The sequence below is a fragment of the Felis catus genome, chromosome C2, assembly GCF_018350175.1.
Source record: "Felis catus isolate Fca126 chromosome C2, F.catus_Fca126_mat1.0, whole genome shotgun sequence".
Taxonomy (NCBI): Eukaryota; Metazoa; Chordata; class Mammalia; order Carnivora; family Felidae; genus Felis; species Felis catus.
Window position 1 is genome coordinate 103,714,273 of NC_058376.1, and position 27,756 is coordinate 103,742,028.

At 39.9% G+C, this 27,756-nt stretch overlaps 1 protein-coding gene across 20 annotated transcripts; it reads left to right on the forward strand.

Annotated features, from left to right (window-relative positions):
- Positions 1–737: 737 nt before the first annotated feature.
- B3GALNT1 (beta-1,3-N-acetylgalactosaminyltransferase 1 (globoside blood group)) lies at positions 738–26,841 on the forward strand. Of its 20 annotated transcripts, XM_045037355.1 has the most exons (9): positions 738–876; positions 2,361–2,456; positions 4,699–4,794; positions 19,095–19,158; positions 20,190–20,403; positions 21,908–22,003; positions 23,314–23,339; positions 24,532–24,598; positions 25,027–26,841. In XM_045037355.1, exon 9 carries the CDS (start codon positions 25,061–25,063, stop codon positions 26,054–26,056), a length of 996 nt encoding a protein of 331 aa, XP_044893290.1. In that variant the 5' UTR covers positions 738–876; positions 2,361–2,456; positions 4,699–4,794; positions 19,095–19,158; positions 20,190–20,403; positions 21,908–22,003; positions 23,314–23,339; positions 24,532–24,598; positions 25,027–25,060; the 3' UTR covers positions 26,057–26,841. The 20 variants fall into 20 exon arrangements, with proteins under 20 accessions (XP_044893290.1, XP_023116191.1, XP_023116194.1 ...); XM_023260423.2 differs by lacking the exons at positions 23,314–23,339; positions 24,532–24,598 and adding an exon at positions 4,987–5,040; XM_023260426.2 differs by lacking the exon at positions 23,314–23,339.
- The last annotated feature ends 915 nt before the right edge of the window (positions 26,842–27,756 follow it).

The following is a 27,756-nucleotide window of genomic DNA, read 5'->3' on the forward strand; positions in this document are numbered from 1 at the left end:
ATGCCGAAGCCACACTGTTCACAGTCCCACAGCCAAGCGGCCAGAATGGGAAATGGTTTTCAAATGGCACTATGCCAGGGGTACCGGGAGGGTAGAGGAAATATTATTTCTGGATTAATTCAACCACCTCCACCCAAAGACCGGTATGACCAGAACCCATACAGCAACACCCAGGTACCACGCCTAAAAGCCTCGCCACTTCTTCCAGGGAGCACTAGTTAGTGACAAGTCTGGGTAGGACAGACTTTCTCTGAATTCTCCAGACCAAAAGAGTTTCAAGATAAGATGCCCGAAAGCAATCGACTTCCCGGGACTCGTATGCATACACCAGACCATTGTAACCCCGTGGTGTCCCCACCCTTCATTCTCCATCGATTCTTGAAGGAGAACACACTTTTCTTCTGAGATTAAAGAACTCCCCAAGGTTTCTTCTTTTCCTTAATAGCGCTGTGCGGACTTGAACAAGTAAATCCCTCCAGAACTGCTTGAGGCTGGGAATTTATGCCGCTCGTAAACAAGGCAAAATCCTTGCCAGAGATCCGCCGCGGCCCACCCCCTGCCCGCGTCCAATGTAAAAGGCATACCTAACAGCGGCGTGCTCGGAACGCAGCGTGATGGCTAGGTGCGACAGAGCCCACACCCAGGGAGTGCGTAGAGCAGCAGGCCGGGTGGGGCCCAGCTCGCTGGGGCTCAGGGCCCGCGCGTGCGTGCGAGCGAGCGAGCGAGCGAGCGAGCAACGGACTCCCGGGCCTCGGCGCGTGGTCTGCGCGCGCCCGGCCGTGCGTGCGGCTGCGGGAGGCTGCGTGTGCGCGCGGGGCGGCAGCATCGGCCGCCCGCCCGCCCGTGTCGGAGCAGGGTTAGCGCCGCGCGCGGGAGGTGAGTGCCTGGCCGGGTCCCGGGGGGGCGATCGGAAGCCTTGGAGACCCCAGTGCTGGGTGGCGGGCTCGGTCCTGGGACTCGCTTCTCCTGGAACGGCAGTTGCGGGCCCCGCGAGGCCAGGAGACGGGCAGGGCGGTGCCGCCCACTCCGGCCCTCTCGCGGAGTGCGGCCGGGGTTGCGCGGGAGCAGCCGCGTCCTGGGGCTCCGGCCACTGCGAAGAGCGGCTGCCGGATCCCGTTCGCCTGGGGGAGAAGGGGCCTGGCGGGGCCGTGGGCGACACTGAGGGGCGGTGGGACGTGTAGCGGGCCCAGGCCGCGGCCGCAAGGAGCACTCTGCCCTGCCTGCTCCTCCCTAGGGCGCAGCCCCCGGATCTCCGTCGCTCTGGGCCTCTCTGGCGACCAAGTCGGGGAGCAGCCCGGGGAGCGTTGGCCGCGGCGGCGAGGGACAGTACGCGGAGACGCCGACTGGTGTCTCAGTGTCGGTGGATTGCCCGGCAGGCCCGGGACGAACGCATTCCCAAGGCGCTGGGGAAGGGCCTGGGAATCGAATTATGAAATGCGGGAGCGTTCTTCTTCATGGGGAGGGTTTGCGAGGAATCTGGACCTAAGGAGGAGAATGGGCGAATTGGGCAGAGAGAAAAGGAAATCCCGAGGAGCTAGGGCACGCGATTTATAGGAGGCGATCTTAACGGGCATACAGGCATTTTAAAAGAAATCTGAGAGATGCAATGGAGTCTCACTTTTCCAAGCAGTAAGGAATGATGCCAGCAGCAAGCACGCGTTGCATTCCTATTTCCTTCTCTTCCACTCCTCACTGCTGGACTAGGAGGGAGATTTGCAAGGCCGAGATGGTTTTCTTTTACTCGTGTTTTGCAAATAGTACCAGCGTTTACAAGGTGGCTGCCTCCTTAGGGAAAGCTACATCCAAGGAATAAATTATCAAACCGTATCTTTTTTTTTTTTTTTCCTGTTTTCAGAGGGAAGCAAGATTTGATTTGAGTTGGCAGTCTTCAAGTGGGGACAAGTTTGTATTTTAGCTCTCCCCAGGCGTCTTAGAAGGATGTAGGGATCCGATTTTGTGCTCTCAGAATGTGTTGATGTCTGATAAAAGCGCATCTGAATTTGTATCAATCTAGAGAAGGCAGCTGTTTATTAAGAGATAAGAGTCTAAGACGTTTTTTTCTCCTAGACTAGAAGGTTCATTCAAATGAATGGTCAGTGAGTAATTCCGGTCGTGAAAGTAAAGCCTGTTATCAAAACAGTGGCCAAATATTATTCCAGATTGGATGCATGAAGTGATTTGAGAGCAAGGAAGAAGAGAGGATCAAAGCTTTTCCAAAAAGGAAGAGAATGCCAAAACAGTATATGATGATTTGCTCCTGTAATAGTTTGCTAGGTATAGAACACTGATTTTAGATGTCGAATTGCCCAGTGTTGTTGAATTATGACTTAGATATATTCCTTTTCTGTTCTTTTGCTCAGTAGTTCACAGCAAATGTTTTAATTAAAGCATGGAATATGGAAATCAGCAGAAAAACTAAAAAAGCTAGTGCTTTAGTCTCATCCGAAATTCTGTGGGTAAGTTCATCTTACTTTAATTTAGAAATTATCCTAATTGGTTAAAATTGACTGTAATAGTCTCCTTTACAACATTTCAAGGATCATTTACACAGCTACAAATTCTTTTGTATATTCCAGTGTATTTTTTCCCCTGAAGGATTTGAGGAATTGTAAGAGTTAAACTTTACTAAACCATTTTGGATGATTCATATATTTCTAAAAAATTGGATTATTATTAAAATACTTGATATGTTAGGAAAATTTAACTATATAAACCTAATTTGGTGGCCATATTCAAGTTCAGACTCAACTCTTTATTCCTAAAAAAATACTCCAGTGGATACTTTTTCTTTTTATCCGTTAAAATGATTTGTCTTCTGTCTGTGCCCAGTCTGCAAGTCTGTTCTTTCCACTGTTGGGTGATATGAGTAGAATCCCATTTGAGGAAGTGCCTTTATTCCATTCACAGCTGTATAACGTCCAGCCAAATATGCTTTCCTCTTGCAGTTCTAACAGTTACTGCTCATCCCTGCTCACTGTGTGGTAACCACACTATATACAGCTTCATATATGAGGTCAAATATGGGGGGTCAAACAGAATGCTTTTAAATGGCCTTGCACAGCAGATGCATTCAAAAGTTGCAGTTCATTTAACAGCCTGTCTTTGGTAAATATCTCTTATGGGACTATGAACAATGGTTTTGTTTCAGTAAAAAGTTGGCCATTATAAATACTGATTTGCTTTTGGCACTAGAGCTTTTGGTACATTGTGAATTAGATGAGAGGGGAAGGTGAGGATATGCGCAGGAGACCTGGTGATTGGTAGGAGGCTCCTCTAGGTGAGGGGGGAGATAAAGCCACAGAACATCTTAAGGATGAGGCCCTGAAAGGCTGCAGGATGGAAGATTTGGCTAGGGAGATAACTTGGACCCCTTGAAGCTCTGAGAAATTAAGGAATAAAACTCAGAAAGCTAGAATGCATTATTAATTTTTCATTCTGTGTGTTTCTGACCTGGAATTAGCCAGGAAACCAAGCCTTTTGGTGTCTCTGTATAGCATCCATAGCCTAGGGTAGAACTTCTCAGCCCTGCCTACCCCTCTGGGAATCGTGTCATGTGGGGAATATGTTACCAGCACTAGGACCCCCTTTTAAGTTGCGAGACCCTTTGGGGTAATGAGGAAACATAGAGACGAAGGATCTTAGGAGACTGAGATTTTCTTGATGTTCTAAGATATGCCAGTTCATGCCAAGAACACTTCCAGACCAACAGCCTGATTGGTAAATAAAGTTTTAATGAAGCACAGCCACACCTATTTGTTTGATATTGTCTGTGGCACCATTTTTGCTAGAAAGGCAGAGTCAAGTGTCTGGGATAGAGACCATATGGCCCATGAAGAAAATATTTGCTATCTGGCCTTTTATTAAAAAAAAAAAAAAAAATTGCCCACTCTTGGGCTAGAACATAGATGTCTGCTAAACTCCCAGGCTGTGCATTTTGAACAGCTTTTTAAAGTTAGCATAAAGAAGCACTATATTTGGCTCCTATTTTGGTAACAGACTTTGTTTTCAAGGATGGAGATAGCCACTTTCTGAGAGGAAAAATTATATTATAATTTTTCTATATATTATATTAGAATTCTCTCTCAATTCTTATCTCTAATGTTAAATAGTTCCTTTCTCTAAACTGATGTAGGGTCTATAATTTGTGCTCTTCTCGAGCATCTGCACATTCTGAGAGTGCAAACTCAGCTCTCTGCCCTGGACCCTGACCACACATTTGGAGACATTTCAGCTAGGAGGTCACCCTCCCATCTTCTCAAGGTGGGCTTTACTGATAATGTTCATTCTGAAACTTGGAGTCACAAACCTTCCTCCCTGCTCTGCATTGTGTCAGCAACCTGAAGGCAAGACGGGTGTGTTCCCCATTGCATCCCCAACCTTTAAAACAGATCTGGCATACCCACTGACTGACTGAATGAATGAATGAATGAATGAAAGAAGAAACAAATGAACGAAGGACATTCAAATAACTAAGGGAAAGGTAATGAGTGACTTAGCCTGACAGACAAGAATGACAAAGGTATGTAATATTCTTAATCTGGGGCAACAATGAGAAGAAATATTAACTAGAGCAGCTTCCCCTATCCCCTTCCTCCAGTGGGTAAAGCTGTTTATATCACAACAGAGACAGGAAGCCCAGCTTTCAAGTCAGCCTTCCTGCTGTTCTGCCTCACTTGTGTGATCTTTGTTCTGCTCCAGTTTTCCTAGGTTCTCTCCAGACCAAGTCATCTTGTTGCCTCTTTTCACGAGCTCTGTCACGTGGCTCTTTCAGACTGCCCACCCCTGGGTGCAGAGGTACGTCCATTTTTGCTCTGTTTGGCTCTTTGGGTCAGTACTGTATTCTCACAGCCCAGCATGAGCCAAAGAAGTATATGTTGAACAAATGACTGCCTGTGGAAAACACACTAGCCATGATGGATCAGCCAATTTTGAAACTGACTAGGCACTGTCATTGGGCTCACGTTTCCTTTTTTTTTTTTCTTCCAGAAAGACCTTTCAGTGCCCTGCCCACTTGAGAGAAACTTCATTCTTGCATGCTATGTAAGGCTTCCCTTGATCTTCGAGTGGAGGAACCCTTTTGGGTTCCAGTGTTTACCAAAGCTAATGTTTACCAAAGCTCAGCAATTTATTCAGGGTTATTTGGAGTATAAACTTATTAACATTCTTGCCAGAAGTTCCTCCATTTCTGAAAAGTATACTTGAAGAGAAGACTAGTTGGAAATTTATAAGTTCATGGGTTAGCTTTGACAGCTCTTTATCCCTGACAAAGATCAGAGATGCTGCACTACGTGGAAGAAAGTATGAAGATGCCAGGCCAGCGAGATGAAAACAAATTAGGAAGGATGCATTGTGGTGTAGTGGTTTCGGAGCCCACTTAGGGGATGAGGACACCTGCATTCCCAGCCCTACTTGCTGGCTGTGAGACCCTGACTAACCATCAGGTCTCCAAATCACAGTCTCCTCAACTGGAAAAGAAGTGCTGCAGTAGTAGGGCCTACGTCCTAGATAGTTTTAATCAATAAACGGTGGAAATATGGAAAGTACTTAGTCCAGTACCAGGACCAAGCAGGGGCTGTTGCTAAAATTATGGAGAGAGGGCAATGTGAAGAAAATGGATAAAATAGAAAGCAAGTTTTTTTTTTCTTTTTTTTTAATATTTATTTATTTATTTATTTATTTGTTAATATATGAAATTTATTGTCAAATTGGTTTCCATACAACACCCAGTGCTCAACCCAAAAGTTGCCCTCTTCAATACCCATCACCCACCCTCCCCTCCCTCCCACCCCCCATCAACCCCCATCAGCAAATAAAATTTGACTCTCTACTATATGCCCAGCTGTGCTTTGGAGTGAGAGGGAGAAATGTAAGCTTTATCAAATATGCATAATCCTTAAAGTAGATCGATGCCACTTGAATATTTCACACCTCAGTTTGAAAACGTTAATGAGTTTTGTAGTTCTCCTCCAGCTGCCAGAAGTACCTGTTGTAGGACTTCTGACAGTTCCAATCATTCCCAGGTATAGGAAGATCAGGGGGCAGAAGGAAGGCCACGGGAGAGGGGAGCATGTGTGGAAGAGGAACCAAAAAAGTTTGCATTTGGCGTGTGGATCGCTACTGCTAGTTCCTGTGGGCTTATATGCTCATGGGAGCAAAACACTGGGAACTTTAAGATGTTAGAGGAAACCTCATCTTTGGACTCTAAAAGGAAGCTTACTGGGGCTCCTGGCTGGCTCAGTCGGTAGAGCATGTGACTCTTGATCTCAGGGTTGTGCATTCAAGCCCCACATTGGGTGTGGAGCCTACTAAAAAAGAAAAAGAAAGCTTACTGATCTGAAGGGAGAATGTGGATAAACTAGGATTTATTTGCATGTTTACATGTGCTAGAGACCATGTGGTGTTACATAAGAGACACTGGGAGCTAGCTGCATGGTTTGTAAATGGAACAAATGTAAGTAAGCAAATAAGTTAGAGGAGCACATAGTGGACCTTAATGATAACAGTGGTACTCTCTACTTAGTTCTTACTGTGTCCCAGCCCGGTCCTAAATGTTCAACATGTATTATTTCAAGAAACGGAGTTTCTGATTCGCTGGAATCAGATGGGGTGGGGCCCGAGGCTAACAAGCTCCTAGGCTGTGCCTGGGCACTATAGTCTGAATAGTGAGGTCTAGAGCAGCAACATTGGAATCACCTGGAAAAGGTTTCAAAATACTGCCACCTAAACCTCACCACCCTTTGTAACTCTCATTTAGTTATTAGCTCGGGGTATATACCCTGGCTTCCAGAGCTTTTCAGGTTCTCCAAGAGATTATAATATGCAGCAAAGTTTAAGAATCACTGGATTCAGAAAGAAAAGGGAAGAGAGAGGTAATGGTCAGACAGCACCGCTTGTGTTTGTTTCTAATGATAATCAGAGGAGGTCAGAATGGTAGAGTTTTATATTGCTTTGTTTATGAATTAATATGTTCAGTTTGGGGGTACTAGAAGGGAAATTTTCCTCACGATGTGTATTGATATGTGTGTCTCCCTCTTTATTTTTAATTTAAAAATTTTTTGTTTAAGTTTATTTATGTTGAGAGAGAGAGAAACAGAGCACATGAGCAGGGGAGGGACAGAGAGAGGGGGGAGAGAGAGAGAGAGAGAGAGAGAGAGAGAGAGAGAGACAGACAGACTTCCAAGCAGGCTCCGTGCTGAACTTGAACTCATGAACTATTAAAATCATGACCTGATGGGGAGCCTGAGTGGCTCAGTCAGCTGGGCATTGGACTTGGGCTCAGGTTATGATCTCACAGTCTATGAGTTCGAGCCCTGCATTGGGCTCTGTGTTGACAGCTCAGAGCCTAGAGCCTGCTTCAGATTCTGTCTTCCTGTCTCTCTGTCCCTCCCCCACTTGCGCTCTCTCTCCAAAATAAATAAACATTAAAAAAAAACAAAACAAAACAAAAAAAAAAACCGTGACCTGAGCTGAAATCAAGAGCTGAATGCTTAACTGACTGAGCCACCCAGGCGCCCCGTGGTTCTCTCTCTTTATAAGAAATAGGACATGAGTGATGTGTGTAATTATGATTTGTATTAAACTCAATGTGCACAGGACCTTGTTTAGGCTACCAGGATTTCCACCTTTGGTAGTACGTTTTGTATGTGGAAAAAGAGTCATAATGTTGCCCAATTGGCAGTAATTGTAATTATCTTTAATGATAGCATATATTTTCTCCTTGGATGACCCTAAATCTAGTATGCATGGGCTTAGAATTTTATTGAAATGTGGTTTTTTGGTGATTTTGTTTGTTTTTGCATGTCTGGACCTGTTTTTTGTTTTTTGTTTTTAATGTTTATTCATTTTGAGAGTGAGAGATAGAGAGCAAGTGGGGGAGGGCAGAGAGAGAAGGAGACAGAATCCCAAGCAGGCTCTGCATCTATCAGCACAGAGCCTGATGCAGGGCTTGAACTCATGAACCGTGAGTGAGATCATGACCTGAGCCGAAACAAAGAGTCAGATGCTTAACCACTTAACCAATGCCCCTCATGTCTGTACCTTTAAAAAAAAATTTTTTTTAACATTTATTCATTTTTGAGAGACAGAGACAGAGCATGAGTGGGAGTGGGGCAGACAGAGAGGGAGACACAGAATCTGAAGCAGGCTCCAGGCTCTGAGCTGTCAGCACAGAGTCCGACACAAGGCTCGAACCCACCAACCATGAGGTCATAACCTGAGCCGAAGTCGGCCACCCAGGCGCCCCATGTCTGTACCTTTTTAAATGAACATGATCAGAATCAGTGCAGCCTATTAGAAGAAGGCTTTGTTTCAGAAGAAAGCCGAAGAAAAGTAAGCATACTCTAACAGATTCAGGAGTTTACTTTTGGATTCAATTTATTCTTGGGGATATTTTGTTAATAAATGAAAGGGGTAAAAGCACATTACCAGGCCATTTGCACAGCATTCAGATACCCACCTAGTACCTACTGTGTGCTAAGCTCCAGGGATGTGGCAGTGAACAAGATGTGCAAGGCCTTTCCCCTCACAAACCTCAGATTCTTGAAGGGAAGACAATAAACAAATAATAGACAGAAAAATCTCAGGTGTTTTGATTGCCTACAGGAGAATAATGAGGGGTGTGATAGAAAGTAGGGGCAGGGGAACCACTTGAGATAAGGGGTCAGGGAAGGACTCTCCTAAGTGACATTTTGCTAGGATCCAAAGCAGGAGAAGGAGCCAGACTTTTCATGAACCAGCTTTTGCGTTAGAGAAACAGCAAGTGAAGACTCTCCGAGGGAGGGAAAATTTGAAAGTGTCAGGGCTCAGAACCGAAGCCACTTTGACTGAAACAGAGATAGGAGGAGGCGTGGCCACAGACGAGATGTATTCCTGAGAGACAGACTGGATAGATAGATCTTCTTCAAAAAATATGAACCTTGTTGTCCTTAAGCTCTCACTGTCTTTGTGCTTTGTTTTTGTATTGACAGCTCTCTAATGAACATATACTTGGGATTAGAAAAGTTTTATATGTTTTTTTAAAAAATTGAATTTGCTTTCCCTTTGTAGAATATAACCAACATTTTTGTACCCCAGGAAAGAATTTCAGGTTATTTTGGCTTAAATAATGGTACCATTGCAGTAATTCTTTGTTCTGTTTCTCTGGAGTCCTTGCATTTGGACTGATCCCTCCACCCACCCAGTCAGCCCCCCAGTTTATTTTCTAGTGCCCAACGTATTTGTGATGCCAAATAAGAAGGTCCGTATCTGCATGAATTATTAGTTGCCATTTGTTACTATTGTTAATAACTCATATTTCAGGTTTTGAGGGTGAGAATCCTGAGTCTTTCTGTGTAAAGATGGTAAGGTTGTGATGCTGCTTTACTGTGTTTAATCAAGGTTTGGTGGTAGTGAGAAATTAAAACCAGTCAGAGTGATTCCGGTCAATAGAGATGTGGCAGACTCCCTGGCATAGGAAGGGTGGTGCCAAGAACGTGATATCTGGGGGCTCCTGGGTGGCTCAGTCGGTAGAGCGTCTGACTTCAGCTCAGGTCACGATCTCGCGGTCCGTGAGTTCGAGCCCCACGTTGGGCTTTGTGCTGACAGCTCAGAGCCTGGAGCCTGCTTCGGATTCTGTGTCTCCCTGTCTCTCTGCCCCTCCCTTGCTTGCTCTCTCTCTCTCTCTCTCAAAAATAAATCTACACTAAAAATTAAAAATAAAAGAATGTGAGATTTGGAGTCCTGCTTGATTTTGTCCCTACCACCTACGAGCCTGTGACTTTGGGCAAGTTATTGACTCTCCCCGAGCCTCAGTTTCCTCACCTATTCAATGCAAACAGTAAAGGTTTCAGAGCACCTTTATTTGTGGACTGTCTTGAAGGTCCCGTGAGTTAGTGCCTGAGAACAGTTCCTGGTGCTCTCGCCACGGCTGGGCACCTAGGGCCAGCATGTCTTGTAGACATGATTGCACACAGTCACTAAATAGACAAAATGACTGGATTGCCAAGCTGTTTTAACTTCTTTTTTTTTTTTTTAAGTATAACATGCAAAAAGAAAGTGTACTAATTAGGAGATGAATTATCACAGTGAACACACCTGTAAGCACCATCTAGGTCAAGAAATAGAACATGGCCGGAACCCCAGAAAGTCCCCCCAGGGTCCTACCAATTATACTTCCTTCCTGTCTCCAGAGGTTATCAGTGCCCTAATTCTGACACCTTAGATTGCTCTTGCCTGCTTTTCAGTTTTGTGTAAATGGAATCATAGTATCTATTCTTTATGTGTCTGGCTTCTTTAACTCTACATTATATTTGAGAGACTCTAAAATGTCACATGAGGTTATAGTTTGTTCATTTCTGTTTTGTGGAAGGTGCTGTTACATAAATTTGTTTCTTCCACCATGGTTGTTTCCAGGTTGGAGTTATCATGGATGGTGTGCTGTTATGAATTTTCTGGAACATATTTTGGTGTCCCAATGTACTTGTTGTTGAGTGTTCTTCCTAGGACTGGAGTTGCTACATCATAGGATACATGTATATTCAGCTTTAGTGAATGACACTAAAAAGTTTTCCAAAAACACTCAACCATTTTGTAGAATTTTTTTTAACTCCAAACTACTGCTCAATTCACCAAAATTAGTTTATTAATTCAGTGAATACAAAGATGGGCTAGGACAAGATTTTTCCAAAAGGTAGAGTTCAATCCTGCCAGAGACTGAAAATTAAAATAGGTTCTTCAGATAGATTTGAGAAACATTGCATGATATATCCTCTTCTCAGAGAATGTATATTAGCATATTAAAAGCTGAGAAGCCCTCCATTAAAAAATACCAGTTTAGGGGCGCCTGGGTGGTGCAGTCGGTTAAGCGTCCGACTTCAGCCAGGTCACGATCTCGCGGTCTGTGAGTTCGAGCCCCGCGTCAGGCTCTGGGCTGATGGCTCGGAGCCTGGAGCCTGTTTCCGATTCTGTGTCTCCCTCTCTCTCTGCCCCTCCCCCGTTCATGCTCTGTCTCTCTCTGTCCCAAAAATAAATAAAAACGTTAATAAAAAAAAAATTAAAAAAAAAATACCAGTTTACATTCATTTGAATTATTTTGCAGGGCGGGAGGGGTGGATTTCCACAGAGCTCTTTTGAGGGCTCTGTAACACTTGGGGGCAAGACATAGATGCATCCATCTTTGGTGCCAGAAAGTTCTGGTATTAATAACTGAGGAGAAGAAATCTGCCTCTCAGTTCTTCTGCTCTCTTCTAAAACATTGGATGCAACCGACCTCTTATTTATTTCTGGAAGTTTCCTGGGCTTTTCTATTATTTGCAGTGTTTCTTCAGCTTTTACGTATCAACCACCAAATCAACCCGTAATTATTTGTGGTCACTGGTGCAGCAGCATCGTGCTGGGCTTGTGGGATAGAGAAGATGGTTTGCTTGGGGTAAATTATTTAAAATCTAGTTGGTGAATGCATGTTTACTTAATATGATCACAAGTTTATCTTTTATCAAATGGAAATTATTTTAGAATTATAAATGTAAGTTCTTTACAGTGATATATGATATTATTTAAGAAGTCAGTAATAAAAAAATAGTGTATTTCCTTGTTGGGCCTTTTTATATTTTTCTGCTCATCGGTGTTTTAGGTTCTTTCTGCCCCTCTCCTGGGACATGGGATTTAGAACAGTGTCAGAGCTCACAAAACTCATTCTTGTGCTAGGAGAGCGGCTGCCCTGTGCTCCCGCTGTCTGGGTATGAGCCAGTCCTAAGTCTCAGACCAGGCCAGCTTGATTTCTGTGACATCATAGTGTGTCCACATTTATCCACATACCCGAGTGTCACTTTAACTTCAGAAACCACTGACTTTGCTGACTGAATAGTCCATATTGTCCACGTAAACCTCACAGTAACTGAATCGGTATTGTGGTGCTTGATTTTAGCTGAAAAAAAAAAAAAAAAAACTTTTTTGAAAAGTTAAGTAACTTCCTCAAAGGCACACACAACCATTAAGTATTACAGCCAAGATTTAGGGTAAGCCATTTAAGTCCAGGCATTTTTCTTATGCTTTTTTTCCTGTTTTGATAGGTTTAAAATACAAAGAAAACTAAAAATAGAAGAGAATACTTGTATTTCAATCATCCTGAATTAACAAATGCTAATTAATACTTAATAGTATTTGTGGCGAGTCTTCTCTTTCCCCTTTTCACCACACAATTGTCCTTCCACAGTGACACGCACACTGCTGAGTGTGGAAGCTTTTCCTGCAGTTTCTTTAAAAAGTAGTTTTAGGGGCACCTGGGCTCACGGTTTGTGGGATCGAGCCCCTGCATCGGGCCGCATGCTAACAGTGCAGAGCCTGCTGGGGATTCTCTCTCTTTTCCTTTCTCCTTGCCCCGCCCCTGCTCGTTTTCTCACTCTTAAAAGAAATAAACTTAAAAAAATAGTTTTGTGCGCATAGCTGCTTTTTAAAGCTCTCTTGCTCTTGTGCGGTTTAAAACTATATAAATTGTATTATCTATGCATTTAATTTTTCAACTTGTATATTTTACTCAACATTTTATTTTTTAATACTCTCGAAATTGACATTCTGTGTATAAATCCGATTCACTTCTTTTTAACTGTCTTCTAGGATTCCATTGGAAGACAGTAGCAGGTTTTATTTACTTATTATCTTACGGATAGAGATTTAAATTGCTTCAGATTATCTGTTTTCATAACCCCATAGTAAGCATGCTTGTACAGGTCTCCACGCATGTACACATATGAGAGTTTTTCAAGGATGTAGTTCCAGGAAAGCAAAGTCTGGTTTTCAGTTCTCTAGATGCAACCATGTTGCTTATCTACCACAGTGGGCTTGTACTTCAACCCTCAGTGTATGACAAATGTCATTCACTCCAATACCTGATTAATAATAAACTTTTTTATGTTTTCAGATGCGTTAAAAACTTGGTATCTGACTTTAATTTGCCTTTCCCTGGTCACTAGTGAGACTGACCCTCTTTTCATGTTTATCGGCATGTAATTGGAAGTTCTGAATTCCTCTTCTGTGAACTCATTCACACGTTACCCATTTTCCTTTTGATTTGTAAGCTTTATATAAACTTTATACAAATGAAAATTAATAACAGATTATTGCAAGTATATACTATCTAACAAATATAGTGCAAGGATTCTGGATACCAGCCCTTTGTTTTATTTGTTGTAAATATCTTCTCTGAGCCTGTGGCTCACATTTTAACTTGTCTTGTCCTATAAAGTTTATATTCTAATGTTGCCCAGTGTATTTCTCCTGTCTTTTATGGGATATGCTTTTTGTAACTTGTTCACAAAGGCCTCTGCCACACAGAGGTTCACAAATATATTCTGTATTTTTCTGTAATCATTTTAGTTTTGCTTTTTAAAATTCTTTTACCCCCCTGGAACTTTATTTTGAAAATAAGTATGAATATGGTTTTTTTTTTCCACATTTATTCTGAAACCATTTGTTGAATCTTTTCCCCACTGGTTTGTGAGGCAGCCTCTGCCATTTTTCACGTCCCTCTGTGTGGGTACGTCTGCTAAGTCCCTGCGTATGGATACATCAGCTTCTGGCCTTAGTGCTGCTCGGCTGTTTCATCTGTTGGTCTGCCATTCTGTTTTCATAACTATAGCTGTGCGATAGGATTTAATAACAGCCAACCCACCACCATCCCACCTTCATTCTTTGTTTTCAAAATTGTATTGGTTATTCCAAATCAAGAAGTTTTCATCATAATGTTACGTATTTATTGATTAATTTGGAGAAGTGGAATCTTTTGAGTCTTTTGAATCTTCTTATCCTTGAACACATTATCTCTCTCGTTTACTCACATCTTTTTGTGTTTTTTTTGTATTCTTCAGAAAAGCATTTTACTTTTCTACATTAGGGTCCTGCAGATTTTTTGTTAGCTTTATTTGACACTGTAGTTTTTGTTGCTGTTGTGGTTTTCCTTAGACTTTTTTTTAAATGATAGAAATCTTTTTTAAACTTTTTTTTATCTTATAGAGATAGCACCAGCAGGGAAGAGGGGCGGGGAGAGAGAGAGAATGAGAGAGAGAGAGAGAGAGAGAGAGAGAGAGAGAGAGAATCTCAAGCAGGCTCCACACTAAGTGGGATATGGGCTGGATCCCACAAACCCAGGATCGTGACCTGAGCTGAAATCAAGAGTCAGGTGCTTAACCAACTGAGCCACCCAAGCGCCCCTAGATTTTTGTTTTTTTTCAGTGTTCTTGGTATATATGTGAGCTCATATCCAACATCTTGGTACACCTGTCAGTTCTTACAAGTTGTCTTTTTCCTCTTGAGTTTTCTTTGTAGATGATTACATAATAATGAAAATAATGGCAGGTTTCTTTTTTCTCTTAACAGTTTTTACATCTTTCTCTTGTTTTAGTGGACACTAACACACACTAAAAATACACTGTTTTCCTGACTTTGGTAGAAATATTTCTAAAGTTTATCCTTAAGTTTGCTACAGTTTCTCTAACAGGTTAGACTCTTCCCTTCTATTCCTAATGTTTTTTTAATAATTGTCTTTTTTGGGTTTTTGTTTTTCATTGTTTTCTGCTTTATCTTTGTTATCCCTTCTGTTTTCTTGTTTATGTAATAACATTGGAATTATTTTTTTTTAACTTCTTGAGCTAAGTACTCAGCTTATTTATTTTCAATCTTTTTAAAAAAATATATTACCTATTATGCTTAAAAGTCTTCATACTGTATCTAGTTATGTGACATATTCTGGTAAGGCAAAGGTATTGGGATGAAAAACAGATCAGTGGTTGCCTGGGAGTTCAGGGAAGGCTTGATTAAGGGACACTAGTAGAATTTTTGTTATGATGGAATTGTTTCATATCTTGATTGTGCTGGTGGTTACGTGTACAGAAGAGTAAAATAAAAAGGGTAAATTTTACTGTATGTGAGTTGTATATCAGTTAAAAAATCAAGTGGATACAAAACAATGTATATAAAGTAATTCTACTTTTAAAAATGTATATTATTTTAAAAGGTTGCTAGTTTTCTGTAAGGACTACTTTAGTTACATCCAGTGTGTTTTTATACATAGCACTGTGTTTAAAAAAATTTTTTTTAATTTTTTTTTAATCTTTATTTATTTTTGAGAGAGAGACAGAGTGTGAGCAGGGGAGGAGCAGAATTGGAAGCAGGCTCTAGGCCCCGAGCTGTCAGCACAGAACCCAACACAGGGCTTGAACTCCTGAACCGTGAGATCATGACCTGAGCCGAAGTCAGATATTCAACCGACTGAGCCACCCAGGCGCCCCTAAAAATTTTTCTTAATGTTTTATTCTATTTTTTGAGAGACAGAGAGAGACAGATTGTGAGCAGGGGAGGGGCAGAGAGAGAGGGAGACACAGAATGCAAAGCAAGCTCCAGGCTCTGAGCTGTCAACACAGAGCCTGACGTGAGGCCCGAACCCACAGATGTGGAATCATGACCTGAGCTGAAGTCGGATGCTCAACCAACTGAGCCACCCAGGTGCCCCTTATCTGTGGCACTTTAAAATGGGGAGGAAATTTGTTTTATTTTCATTTTTTTGAATTTTAATGTATTCATGTGTTTTAAAAATCAAAATAATACAAAAACTATGTAACTTACAAAGTAATTATACTAATATTTTTTAAGTAATACACCAAAGTAATATAAAAAAGGGATGCTCTCACTCCTTCTCTCATCCACCCCATTTCTCCCTGCCCACTGTGTCTTTTCATTGTTTTTCTCATACACATACAAATGCATATTTTTTATTTCCTCTTCCTTTTGACACAAAAGTTGGCACATTGTAGACATTGTTCTATATCTTCTCCACTTAATATATTGTACAAATCTTTAACGTCAGTAACATCTGTATAGTATTCCGTTGTGTGGATGTTTCATTGTTTATGTAAGTAATCCCTCATTAATGATCCCTTGGGTTATTTCCAAATATTTGCTATTATAATGTCGTAGCTAGTGACAATAAAATGCCTTAACATTTTAGACATAGACAGCTGTGTCTAAAATAAATTCCAGGAACAAAATTACTGAGAAAAGAGTAAATGTATTTGTCATTTGTGTAAGTATGTCCAAATTGCACTCCATTGAGATGTTATGGTTTTCTACTCCACCATACATGAATGAGAGAATGTGTTTTCCTCTCTTTAGTTTTTATTACTAAAATATTTTATTTCTTTATTTTTTTAGTATTATTATTTTTTAATTCTTTTTCAAGTTTATTTATTTTGAGAGAAAAAGAAAGAGGCAGAGAGAGGAAGAGAGAGAATCAGAGAGGCAGGCTCTGTGCCATCAGTGCAGAGCCCGATGAAGGGCTCAAACCCACGAACCATGAGATCACAACCCAAGCTGAAATCAAGACTTGGATGCTCAACCGACTCAGCCACCCAGGAGCCCCATTATTGAAATATTTTAAAGTGAATACAGCTATCTTGGCTTTCTACTCCTAAATATATACTCTTAAAAATAGGAAAAGGTTTTTTAATTTTATTATTTTTAACAGCTTTATTGGGATATGACTTACATACCCATAAATTTAACTGTACAATTCAGTGATTTTTACTAAATTCACAGAGTTCTGCAACCATGACCCAATCAAATTTTAAAATATTTCCTTTACCCCAAAATGATTCTTTATCTCCATTTGCAACCAGTTGCCGGTGCCACCGCCGGGCAACCACTAACCTGTCTGTAGATGTGCCTTTCATGTTTCATATTAATGGAGTCATATATATATATGGTCTTTGTGTTGATCTTCTTTTACTTAAGACTCATGTTTTTCAGGTTCATCCACATCCTGAATTTTTTTTTTTAATTTTTTTTAATTTTTTTTAAATGTTTTATTTATTTTTGAGACAGAGACAGAGCATGAACAGGGGAGGGTCAGAGAGAGAGGAAGACACAGAATCTGAAGCAGGCTCCAGGCTCTGAGCTGTCAGCACAGAGCCCGACGCAAGGCTTGAACTCACAGCCGTGAGATCATGACCTGAGCCGAAGTCGGCCGCTTAACCGACTGAGCCACCCAGGCGCCCCTACATCCTCAATTCTTAAAACTGGTATTTGTTACAGCCTGTATCAGTGCTTTGTTTTTGTAGCTGAGTAGCATCATTGTGTAGAAATACCACATTTGTTTATCCAGGAACATTTTCTTTTGTAGCCAGCTAACATTATCACACCTAAATAGATTAATAATCCTCCTGGCATCACCTGATATCTATGTTGTATTCAGATTTCTCCAGGATCCGGTCCAGGACCATACATTTGCAATTGGTGTGTCCTTAAACCTCTTTTAACCTACAGCCATCCCCTTTTTCATGGTTCTGACTGGCTGAAGACACCATGCTGGTTGACAGTCCCAGTTCCTTGATTTCTTTGAGTGCTTCCTGTGGTGTTCCTTAGCTTGTTCTTCTATCCTGTATTTCATATAAATTTTGATTAGATTCCAGTTAAACATTTTTGGTTAGGATTCATCGGAGACAATATTGTGACTTTACAGTGTAGCTCACTAGGAGATAAACAGCATGAAATTGTGCCATCATTCTGCTAAGATTGATGATTAGCACTCTGATTCCTCCAATGTAAATTTTATATTGTTTTAGTCCTTATAAGTAAAAGGCAGTCTTTGGAGGGTTACTTGGGTGCCTTATTAATCTTTCGTTTGATGATTAAAACGCTGATTGATCATCATTGCCCGAATCAATAGTTTCATGAGCGTTTGCAAAATGATAGCTTTCTTCTGTCATTCTACCTACAGTTATAACTGGCATTTTTCTATAAAGAGGACTTTTTCCTCTTCAGTTGTAACACTTGCCCCCCTGAACTATAGATCATTGTTTAAAGCAGAAAAAAATTGCTTGGCTTCTTCCCCCGTACCCCTGCAAACCAATAGATTTCAGTTAAGTGGTTGATGTAATAGTGCCTTTACAATTTCCAATATGATATTCTCTTTAAATTTATGGATTAAACAGAAACTGTATGTAAGGGTGTTGAGTTTCCAAACAGGTTTTTTTTGTTTATGTGTTTTTCAAGTTGTGTTTTTGTCATAATTATATTGTGGTTAGATAATGTGGCCTCTGTTAAGTTGAGGTTTGTTTTGTGTTGTTGTTTTTTTTTTCTCTGTAAGTAATCTCTACACCCAGTGTGGGGCCTGAACTCATGACCCTGAGATCAAGAGTCTCATGCTCAACAACTGACGCAGCCAGGCGCCCCTGTTGAATTGAGTTTTGAAAGTTCTTGAGATGACTTATATAACCTAACGTGAACGGTTTCTTAATGAATATTTCACGTGTTCTTGAAACAAATATTCCATTCTCTTAGATCAAGATTATTAATATTATTTGAAACACTTACATCCTTATTTTTTGCCTGCTTGATTTAGACAGATTTGTTCAAAATCTCCTATTAGGATTATATATGGGTGCCTGGGTGGCTCAGCCAGTTAAGCGTCCAACTTTGGCCCAGGTCATGATCTCATGGTTTGTAGGTTTGAGCCCATGTCAGGCTCTGTGCTGACAGCTCAGAGCCTGGAGCCTGCTTCAGATTTTGTCTCCCTCTCTCTGCCCCTCCCCCACTCATGGTCTGTCTCTGTCTCTCAAAAACAAACATTAAAAAAAAAATTTTTTTTAAATCTCCCATTAGGATTATAGATTTTTTCCATTTGTACTTATGCTTTTCCGAGTTTGCTTTATATATTTTTGAGGCTATGTTTTTATGTTGATATAGTTTCATAACTGTTACATTATCTTGTTGCATGGCTCCTTTTATCAGTAACAAAATCTTATCCCTTTTAAATGCTGTTCATTTAAAATATGTGACATGAGGGGGCCTGGAAGCTCAATTGGTTAATCGTCCAACTTCGGCTCAGGTTATGATCTCATGATTCATAAGTTCGAGCCCCACATCAGGCTCTCTGCTGTCAGTGCAGAGCCTGCTTCAGGTCTTCTGCCCCCCTTGCTTTGCCCCTCCCCCCTCTCCAAAATAATATTTAAAAATGAATAAATATAATATGTGACATTAATAATTAACTACAGTAGCCTTCTGATTGACATTGTCATGATATGGTTTTTATTTACTAATTTTAAAACTTTTATGTTGTTTTGTTTTAGGCATGCGTCTTATAAGCAGTATAATGGCAGAATTTTAAGCCACGTTGAGAATCTCTTTTAGGAGGTAGGTTTATATTTACTTCTGATATCTTTTGTGTTTTCTATTTGCCTTGCATTTTCTCTGCTTTTTTCTTCCTCTCTATTGGTAGCTTGCTTTGTTTCTTTTATTTCTCAGTGTGGAAGATACGTATTCCATATCTGTTCTTTCAATAGTCACTCTCAAGGTTAATAATGTACATTCTTAAATGATTTTTTTTGTAAAATGTTAAGAAAGTTTATCACTCCTTGTTCCTCTTGAATTAGGTAAGAATATTAACATATTTTAATTTTTCACATATTTTAAGTCTTTTTACAGCAACCATGTCATTTTTGTATAGTATTTCAGTTTCACTTTTGCTGACCACATTAAAAAAAATTGTATTCTTGTTCTTCTCTCATTTTGTTTTACAGTATCTGTACTTACTAGTTTTCACGGTCTTTTAATGGCCTCCTGGTTTACATCTGTTCCTTTCATGCCATTCCTTCCTCCTGAGTTCACTTTTCTCCATACTAAAACATATTCTGTTGATACTTCTCCCAGCTAGAGTTTGTGGACTTTGTAAGTCCTAGTCTGTTTGAAAGTGTCTTTATTTCACTTTCAGTTCACTTGAAATCTCTAAAATTCATCTATAAAATAAGTACAGTAAAACCAGCTGGCCCACTGTATAGTTACCGGGGGAATACTAATAATACTTGCAAACACTTCATCAACTGTTTAAATATGTGTGTGTATACATAACATGATTATATGTAAAGGGCTATTATTGTAAACTAATGTAAGTCCTGGTAGATTTATATTTAGAATTACTATATACTTAATCTTTTAAAATAATTCCTCACTATGTTGAGATAATACTTACTGAAATAAGAGAGGATAATACCTAATAGACATATCATGAATTGTACGTGGCTACACTTTGGGAGAAGAACCTGGGGTAAGATGAAACTCAGAATCCTGCTTGCTCGTTTAGGGTTACTACCATTCAGTTGAACTTTGAGATATGCAAGCATAAAACTAAAAAATTTTTTTGACTTTGTTTTTATCTATGTACAAAGACAATACACAAATGGCATGGAAAATCTAAATGATACAAAAAGAAAAAGAAAGAAGAAGTCTTCCAGAAATCCCGCAGAATAGAAGCCATTGACATACTGAGACATATCCTTCTAGAAAATCTTGCTTAGCATATGTGACTATATGGGTTTAAGGACTTATACCACATAAGCAGTTTTGCGATTTTCATTTGCTATATATCAAGGGAAGATATAGGTAAGCTTTATCGCATATAATAAATAAATATATGCTGTTGTATGAATAGATCATAATTTTGTTTAACCAGTTCCCAATTGTGAGGCATTTAAAATTAAATTTTTCCATATTATAAATTACACACAGTTGCCTGCTTACTTCTTTAGGATAAATTGCTAGCAGTGGTAATTGCTTGGTTAAAGAGTATACACATTTAAAATTTTGATACGTGTTTTCAAATTTCCCTCCAGAGTGCATGAGAATACCTTTTCCCCCACACATACTGACTATTGTCATGTGGGTTTTTTTTTTCCTTTAATTTGCTGATTTGAGATTTTTGTCAATATTTCTGCTTCCTTGTAAGTTTGAACATCTGTTCTTATTGATCATTTGTAGTTCTCTTGAGAATTTCTCTTTCCGCCGTTTATTCTCTTGTAGTGTTCATCTTGTACTTAATTTGTATGAACTCTTTTTTTTCTTTGGGTTTACAAATCTTTGTCATAAATCTCAGGTTGTTTTTTTTTCTCTCCAGTTTGTTTTTTAATCTTTCATCCTTGTTTGTGTTTTTTATTGTTGTTTGTTTTTTTAGTTTTTTGTTTGTTTTTTATTTTGTTTTTGTTTTTGTTTTGCTTTTTAACCTTGTCCAAGAAATTTTTGAAATCTTTATTTGATCAAAATTTCCTTTATGGGTTCTAGATTGTTTCCCTATAGTTGAGTAATTGAAAAGTCTTCCCCATTTCAAAATTACTAAAATGTTCATCCATATTTTCTTTTAGTGCTTTTAAAGGCTCATTTTTCTTCCATTTGATCTTTAATTCATTGGAAAAAATCGTATATAAGGAAAAAATTTGTATATATATATACAAAAAATTGTATACAATTGTATATAAAAATTGTATAATTGTATATATATGTGTATATATATATACATATATATACACACAATTGTATAAAATGTGTATATATAATTGTATATGTCAGTGACTCCCTGTCTTTTACATCCTGCTCTCATTTTCAAACTTGACTAGTAAAAGCCAGGATATGAGCCACTGAATCATGGCAGGAAGTGAGATGTGTCGCACTATTTCTCTTCTCACTGTTTATTAAGGTGCCTTGGGTTATTTGTCAGTAGAGATGGAGGTTCAGAGGGGAAAGATGAATTTGGGAAGGGTTGCCTCCTGTGAATGCATACATGGAATACAGAATTAAAGAGAGGATACCAGCAGAATGTCTCTTAGAAGTTTTATGTTTCACCTATTTTAGTGACCCCTGAGTTCTTTATCCAGGGAAGTAAAACTGGTATGGTGACCTAAGACACCAGCTGACCTGAGTGCTGTTTTCCATGATAAAGCCATGAACTCTTGAGTTCTGTGGACTAATGGTAACTTTTTTAACTTTTTGTTTCAATATATGTTCCTAGTTCAGAAAGAAACTGGAGGAGGTGGGCGTGCTTCATTTACCATCTTTGATTTCTAATTCCCTGACCCATAAGTAAATGCGGTTACATTTTTTATATGTCTTACAGAAATTTCAAGCATTATTTTTGACTACTACATACTACTGACTGTTTGGTTGGTGAAATTGAAGATCTTTCACTCAGAAGAAATAAATCAAGAAGGAGGTAAGAAATAGAAATATATTTATGGCTTCAAAACATATTTTTCTTTAAATAGTAAGAACTCATAGAGATTATTTTTCCAGGAAAACCCATTTGACAATAAAAATCAATTTAGAGAACACAGGACACAAAGGCTGCCAAGGGTGGAACACAGCTGGGGACCAGACTCTATTTATTGAACACTTAATGGCCAGTGAAATGCTTTGCACATGTTGTCACCCTCCACTGTATTTGACATCTTTAGTGCAGAGATGTGGAAACTGAGGCTCCAAAAGGAAGAACATACCCGCTTGCCCTGTTTGTTAAAGGACAGAGCTGGGTTGTAGACTCTGGTCTCTCTGCCCTTAGAACCACCTGTGTTGTGGGTCCTTGAAAGACTTTTCCCTCTTTTTGGACTAGAGAATTCCTCTTCTCCTTGCTGCTGTTTTATTTTCTTTGTGGGCCCATAGCAGTAGACATCACAGCCACAGTCACATTGTCACATTTAAAAACCATGGCTTATAGGAGCGCCTGCATGGCTCCGTCAGTTAGGCGTCCGACTCTTGGTTTTGGCTCACAGTTCATCGGTTTGAGCCCCATGTCAGGCTCTGTGCTGACAGTATGGAGCCTGCTTGGGATTCTGTCTCTCTCCCTCTTTCTGCACCTCTGCTTCTTGTTCTCTCTCTCTCTCTCTCTCTCAGAATAATAAACATATTTTTTAAAAAATACAGGGGCGCCTGGGTGGCTTAGTCGGTTAAGCGTCCGACTTCAGCTTAGGTCATGATCTCGCGGTTCGTGAGTTCAAGCCCCGCATCAGGCTCTGTGCTGATGGCTCAGAGCCTGGAGCCTGTTTCAGATTCTGTGTCTTCCTCTCTCTCTGACCCTCCCCCGTTCATGCTCTGTCTCTCTCTGTCTCAAAAATAAATAAACATTAAAAAAAATTTTTTTTTAAATACAAAAAAAAAAGAAAAGAAACATGGCCTATTGAATGCATGTGAGATAACTTTTGTAATAAGATTTGCTGCTTTGAGTTCTTCCCATTATTGAAGAGTAATGGAGCCTTCATTGCCTATATATGATTGTAAATGCTGATCCTCACGCAGTATACTTTCCTTTTGTTAGTCTGAAATTTATTCCAGTGTGCTGATTTGTTAGAATGAGATGTAAAACTGCCACCTGACAAATGTTGTAATAAACGTAAAAGTTGTCATTGGCTGAGGTGTAAATCAAGACCCCTAGGGTTGTGCATGCAGTGTCTAGTCACAGATGAGGAGACAGTGTAGGAAGAAGTTCATTACTTCTATTATTCTTATTCTAGGTCTCTTCTGTTTCAGGTTTTTCCAGGAGCTGGCTGTGCAAGGCTAGTAAGGGGGAGAGAGGAAGACTGGGGTGGGATGGACAGACCTACCTTTTATCCTTTACACAAATGGAAATAGCATAACAAGTCCGTGTGCATTGCTCTCCTGCTGTAGGTCTGTGTCTGTCTTGCACTTTGACTATTGTGAGAAACACTTCGCCAACAAGGTCATAGACTACAAATGGAGGGGAAAGACACATATACATGAAACTGGACTGGAGAGTTTGTATTGTGTGACTTAAAATATAGAAAGCTCTAGAGAAAGGAGAGATTACTGACTGTGACCAGAACTAATCAGGGCAGGTAGGATATGGCCAAATAGGACAAGGAGTCTTGAGGTCCTGTCATTTTCATAGTATTAAGAGGCAGAAGAGCTGTGCATCCAAAGACCTAAGACTGACCCCAGGTAGAACCCTTGGGGCGCCAGCCTTCCCATATAATGACATTAACATATGCCCTTCATAACAGATTCTGGGTTCCCAGGACCCCTCTTCCCAGAGGATGGGGGGTGAAAGGGCACCATTGGAACCTCCTCAGCCTGCCCCTCATGTTGTTCATCCATCCCTTACTCTGAAGTCCCTTAGCATTGATATAAACAGTCAGTGCCACCCTGTCCTTCCATGTTTACCTGTTGCCTAGGGGTCCCCTTCTCCTATCTCCTTCCTTTGGTCTTAGTGCCTGGTGTTGTCTGTGGGTGTGGAATGTCTAGGAAACACTTAGCACATGTTTGTCTTGATATCATGGTGCCCAGAAAGCCCTGTGGGATCCTGAATTGTGAACCAACCTCATCCTTGGGGCCTAGCACAGAACTGAGGTGACACTGTCACTCCAGTCTGAATGCTGTAACATTAACGCTCTTCTCATCTCAGCTGGAGGGTCCATCCCATGATTCTGATCTGGCACAGGATTTCTGAATAGATTAGAATGGGAAACACATGAAAACTCAATTCTATGGACAGCCTTTAATTTAAGCACTTGTTGTGCAGACTGAGCATGGAGTTCAGCCAGTGAGGTGAAAGGGGAGCTGGGATCTGTTTGGGGCAAGGAAAAATCTATTTCACAGTCTTGGCCATTTAAAAACTCTGGAGATGCTTACCCTGTTTGTGTCTAGAGGACTTGCCTTTCAGGTGAAGAGTCTCTGCTCCCATCTCATTTCACATGAATAATTGTAGCCACTGGGTTTTCCTTATTCCAGATTTGCTAGAATCCACATCTGGTCACACAGCTGAGAAAGACCCTTGGTTTATTTGGACATGTTGCTGGTAATATCTCCTTGCATTAAATCCTTCACTTCTCTTTCCATAGTGGTGAAGAAGAAATGCGGCTTTTTTTTTTAAATTGCAGATTTATTTTTTAACCCCCCCATTACTCATCTTTTTCTGTCCCTCTGGACATCCAGGACAAAATCATATTTCAACAGTTATTTAAATCAAACAGGAAGTATTAATTTTCCCGAAGTAATGAAGGATATGTTTTTAATCTTGGTCTGGATGTAAAAAGCTAAAATGCCCTCTTGGTTTTTGGTGTCCATTTGCTTATAGTTAAATGAAATGAACTAGGTTGGGGTCAGGATTCTTGGTTTTGCTTGGGAGCTTTTGTTGTTCCAACTCTTTAAGTAGATAATCAGATATCATTTAATACTGTGTCTTGTGTGGTGGAGTACTAACCAGGTCTTTGATAAATCTTCCAGAACCTCAGGCTCGTGTGCTTCTGAGCTGCTGTGGATGGCCCTGGCTCTCTTGACCACTCTTCCGAGTAGGATGTCACTGAGATCCCTCAAATGGAGCCTCCTGCTGCTATCCCTCCTGAGTTTTCTTGTGATGTGGTACCTCAGCCTGCCCCACTACAATGTGATAGAACGTGTAAACTGGATGTACTTCTATGAGTATGAGCCAATTTACAGACAAGACTTTCGCTTCACACTTCGAGAGCATTCAAACTGCTCTCATCAAAACCCTTTTCTTGTCATCCTGGTGACCTCACACCCTTCAGATGTGAAAGCCAGACAGGCCATTAGAGTTACTTGGGGTGAAAAAAAATCTTGGTGGGGATATGAGGTTCTTACATTTTTCTTACTAGGCCAGCCGGCCGAAAAGGAAGACAAAGTGTTAGCATTGTCCTTAGAGGATGAGCACATTCTTTATGGTGACATAATACGACAAGATTTTTTAGACACATATAATAATCTGACCTTGAAAACAATTATGGCATTCAGGTGGGTAACTGAGTTTTGCCCCAATGCCAAGTACATCATGAAGACAGACACTGATGTTTTCATCAATACTGGCAACTTAGTGAAGTATCTTTTAAATGTAAACCATTCAGAGAAGTTTTTCACAGGTTATCCTCTAATCGATAATTATTCCTATAGAGGATTTTACCAAAAAGCCCATATTTCATACCAAGAGTATCCCTTCAAGGTGTTTCCTCCCTACTGCAGTGGGTTGGGTTATATAATGTCCAGAGATTTGGTGCCAAGAATCTATGAAATGATGAGTCACGTAAAACCCATCAAGTTTGAAGATGTTTATGTTGGGATCTGTTTGAATTTATTAAACGTGGACATCCATATTCCAGAAGACACAAACCTTTTCTTTTTATATAGGATCCATTTGGATGTCTGTCAACTCAGACGTGTGATTGCAGCTCATGGCTTTTCTTCCAAGGAGATTATCACATTTTGGCAGGTTATGCTAAGGAATACCACATGCCATTATTAATTTGACAAAAGCCTAGAGAAAGGATACTCTGTGGAAAGTATTAATATTACTGTAAAATGTCCAATGGAAAACTCATGGGAAGGTCATTGTGTTGAGTTACACTGAACTGAGACTCATGAAGAACGCACAGACTGGGGACTGGAGGGTCACACTTTGATTTACCTAGACCAAAACCAAGTCAGGCCCTTTAAAGGTGATTGTAAGAGGAATTAAACACCTTATAAAGGAATCGGGGATTTTTGTTAATAAAACAAATAGGACCAAACTATTTGAACGTGCCATTCTGTAGGCTAGAACTTGTTAAAAGGGTTTCATTGAATTATAAGCTCATTAGTCCATAACATCGAAGCAATGGGGAGCTCTACTCCTTGAGCAGTCTAGTCTGTTAAGGGTTTTGTGTATATCTGACATGGATTACCAGTTTTTAAAAATACATAGTTCTGTGTAAAAAACTGAAGTTACACTGAACAAAATTTCATCCGTTTTGGTCATTCAGAAGGTACTTCAAGATGTTACAGCATTTCACAGTTATGAATTACTATTTAATATTACTTAGGACTTCCTGGTGTTTGAATGTTATGGTTGTTTCAGTACTGTATAAAGCAAATAGTGATGCACCCTTATCCATTTGAACTTTTTCCCAGTTACCTCACTGATGAGCTTATTATTTCATAGCTCCATTAATGTAAAGACATTGGTAATTATCACATATCAGTAATCTCTTGGACTTTGATAAATATTTTACTGTGGTAATACAGAGAAGAATAAAAGCAAGAAGATCTGAATTTTTGTCTTGTTTTTAAAACTACAATCCCCCATGTTTTTATGTCACTCCATCTGTCTCATTTTTCCACCTGGAAATTGGGAATAATATAGAATGCCAGGGAGCATGTTTCCTTTTTGGAAAGGACTCTGAAGGCAAAAAAGAAAAGAAGGACCCTGATGGCCAGAATACTATGAATATTATTCTTATCTGCTCCACATGCGTCCTCATTAACAATCAATTTGAAAATAAAGAGGGAAAAAAGAAAAAAAAGTGCTGCTGCTTTTGTTACTAGTTTCACATCAAAAGGAAAGCCCCAAAATATGGTCTGAGATCCTATCTGAATTCCATGTTGTGTAGAAGCACATTTCTTCATAGGAGTGTTGATGTTGGTCACCTCTGACCTACCGATAAGTCAAAGAGGAAGACTCCTTGGCCCCAGATTTTGGGGATTGTGCAATTTCCCATGGAGGCTGATATGGGACAAGTGATTCCTTTTTTCCAGATGACATGTTGGCAAAAGATAAAATCCCTTGGCATAAAATATAAACTTGAAAATATGTAGTCAGCTTAGTAATACTGAAATATTTACGATTCTCCAGAAAGAGAGGCTTAATTTCAATTAGAACTGTTATGTGATTCTCTATAAAACAGTTATTTCCATTTCCCTGATCTCAGACCTGATACCAGTCACAATAAAATCCATTAAATGAACTATTCTATGGAATCAATCTATGTCCTTGCTAATTCCCATTCATAAGGAGTCACTTTCTTTAAGACAGATGGTGGGTATTTTTGTAGTGTGATTAGATTGGTTTTGCAGAAGTCTACATTGATGTTGTAAGCTAAATCAAAAATTTTTTAAGAGAGAACTTTTAAAATAAAAAAAAAATCACAAGTAAACTGTGAATAGTGGCCAAATTTCAGAAGATTGTTT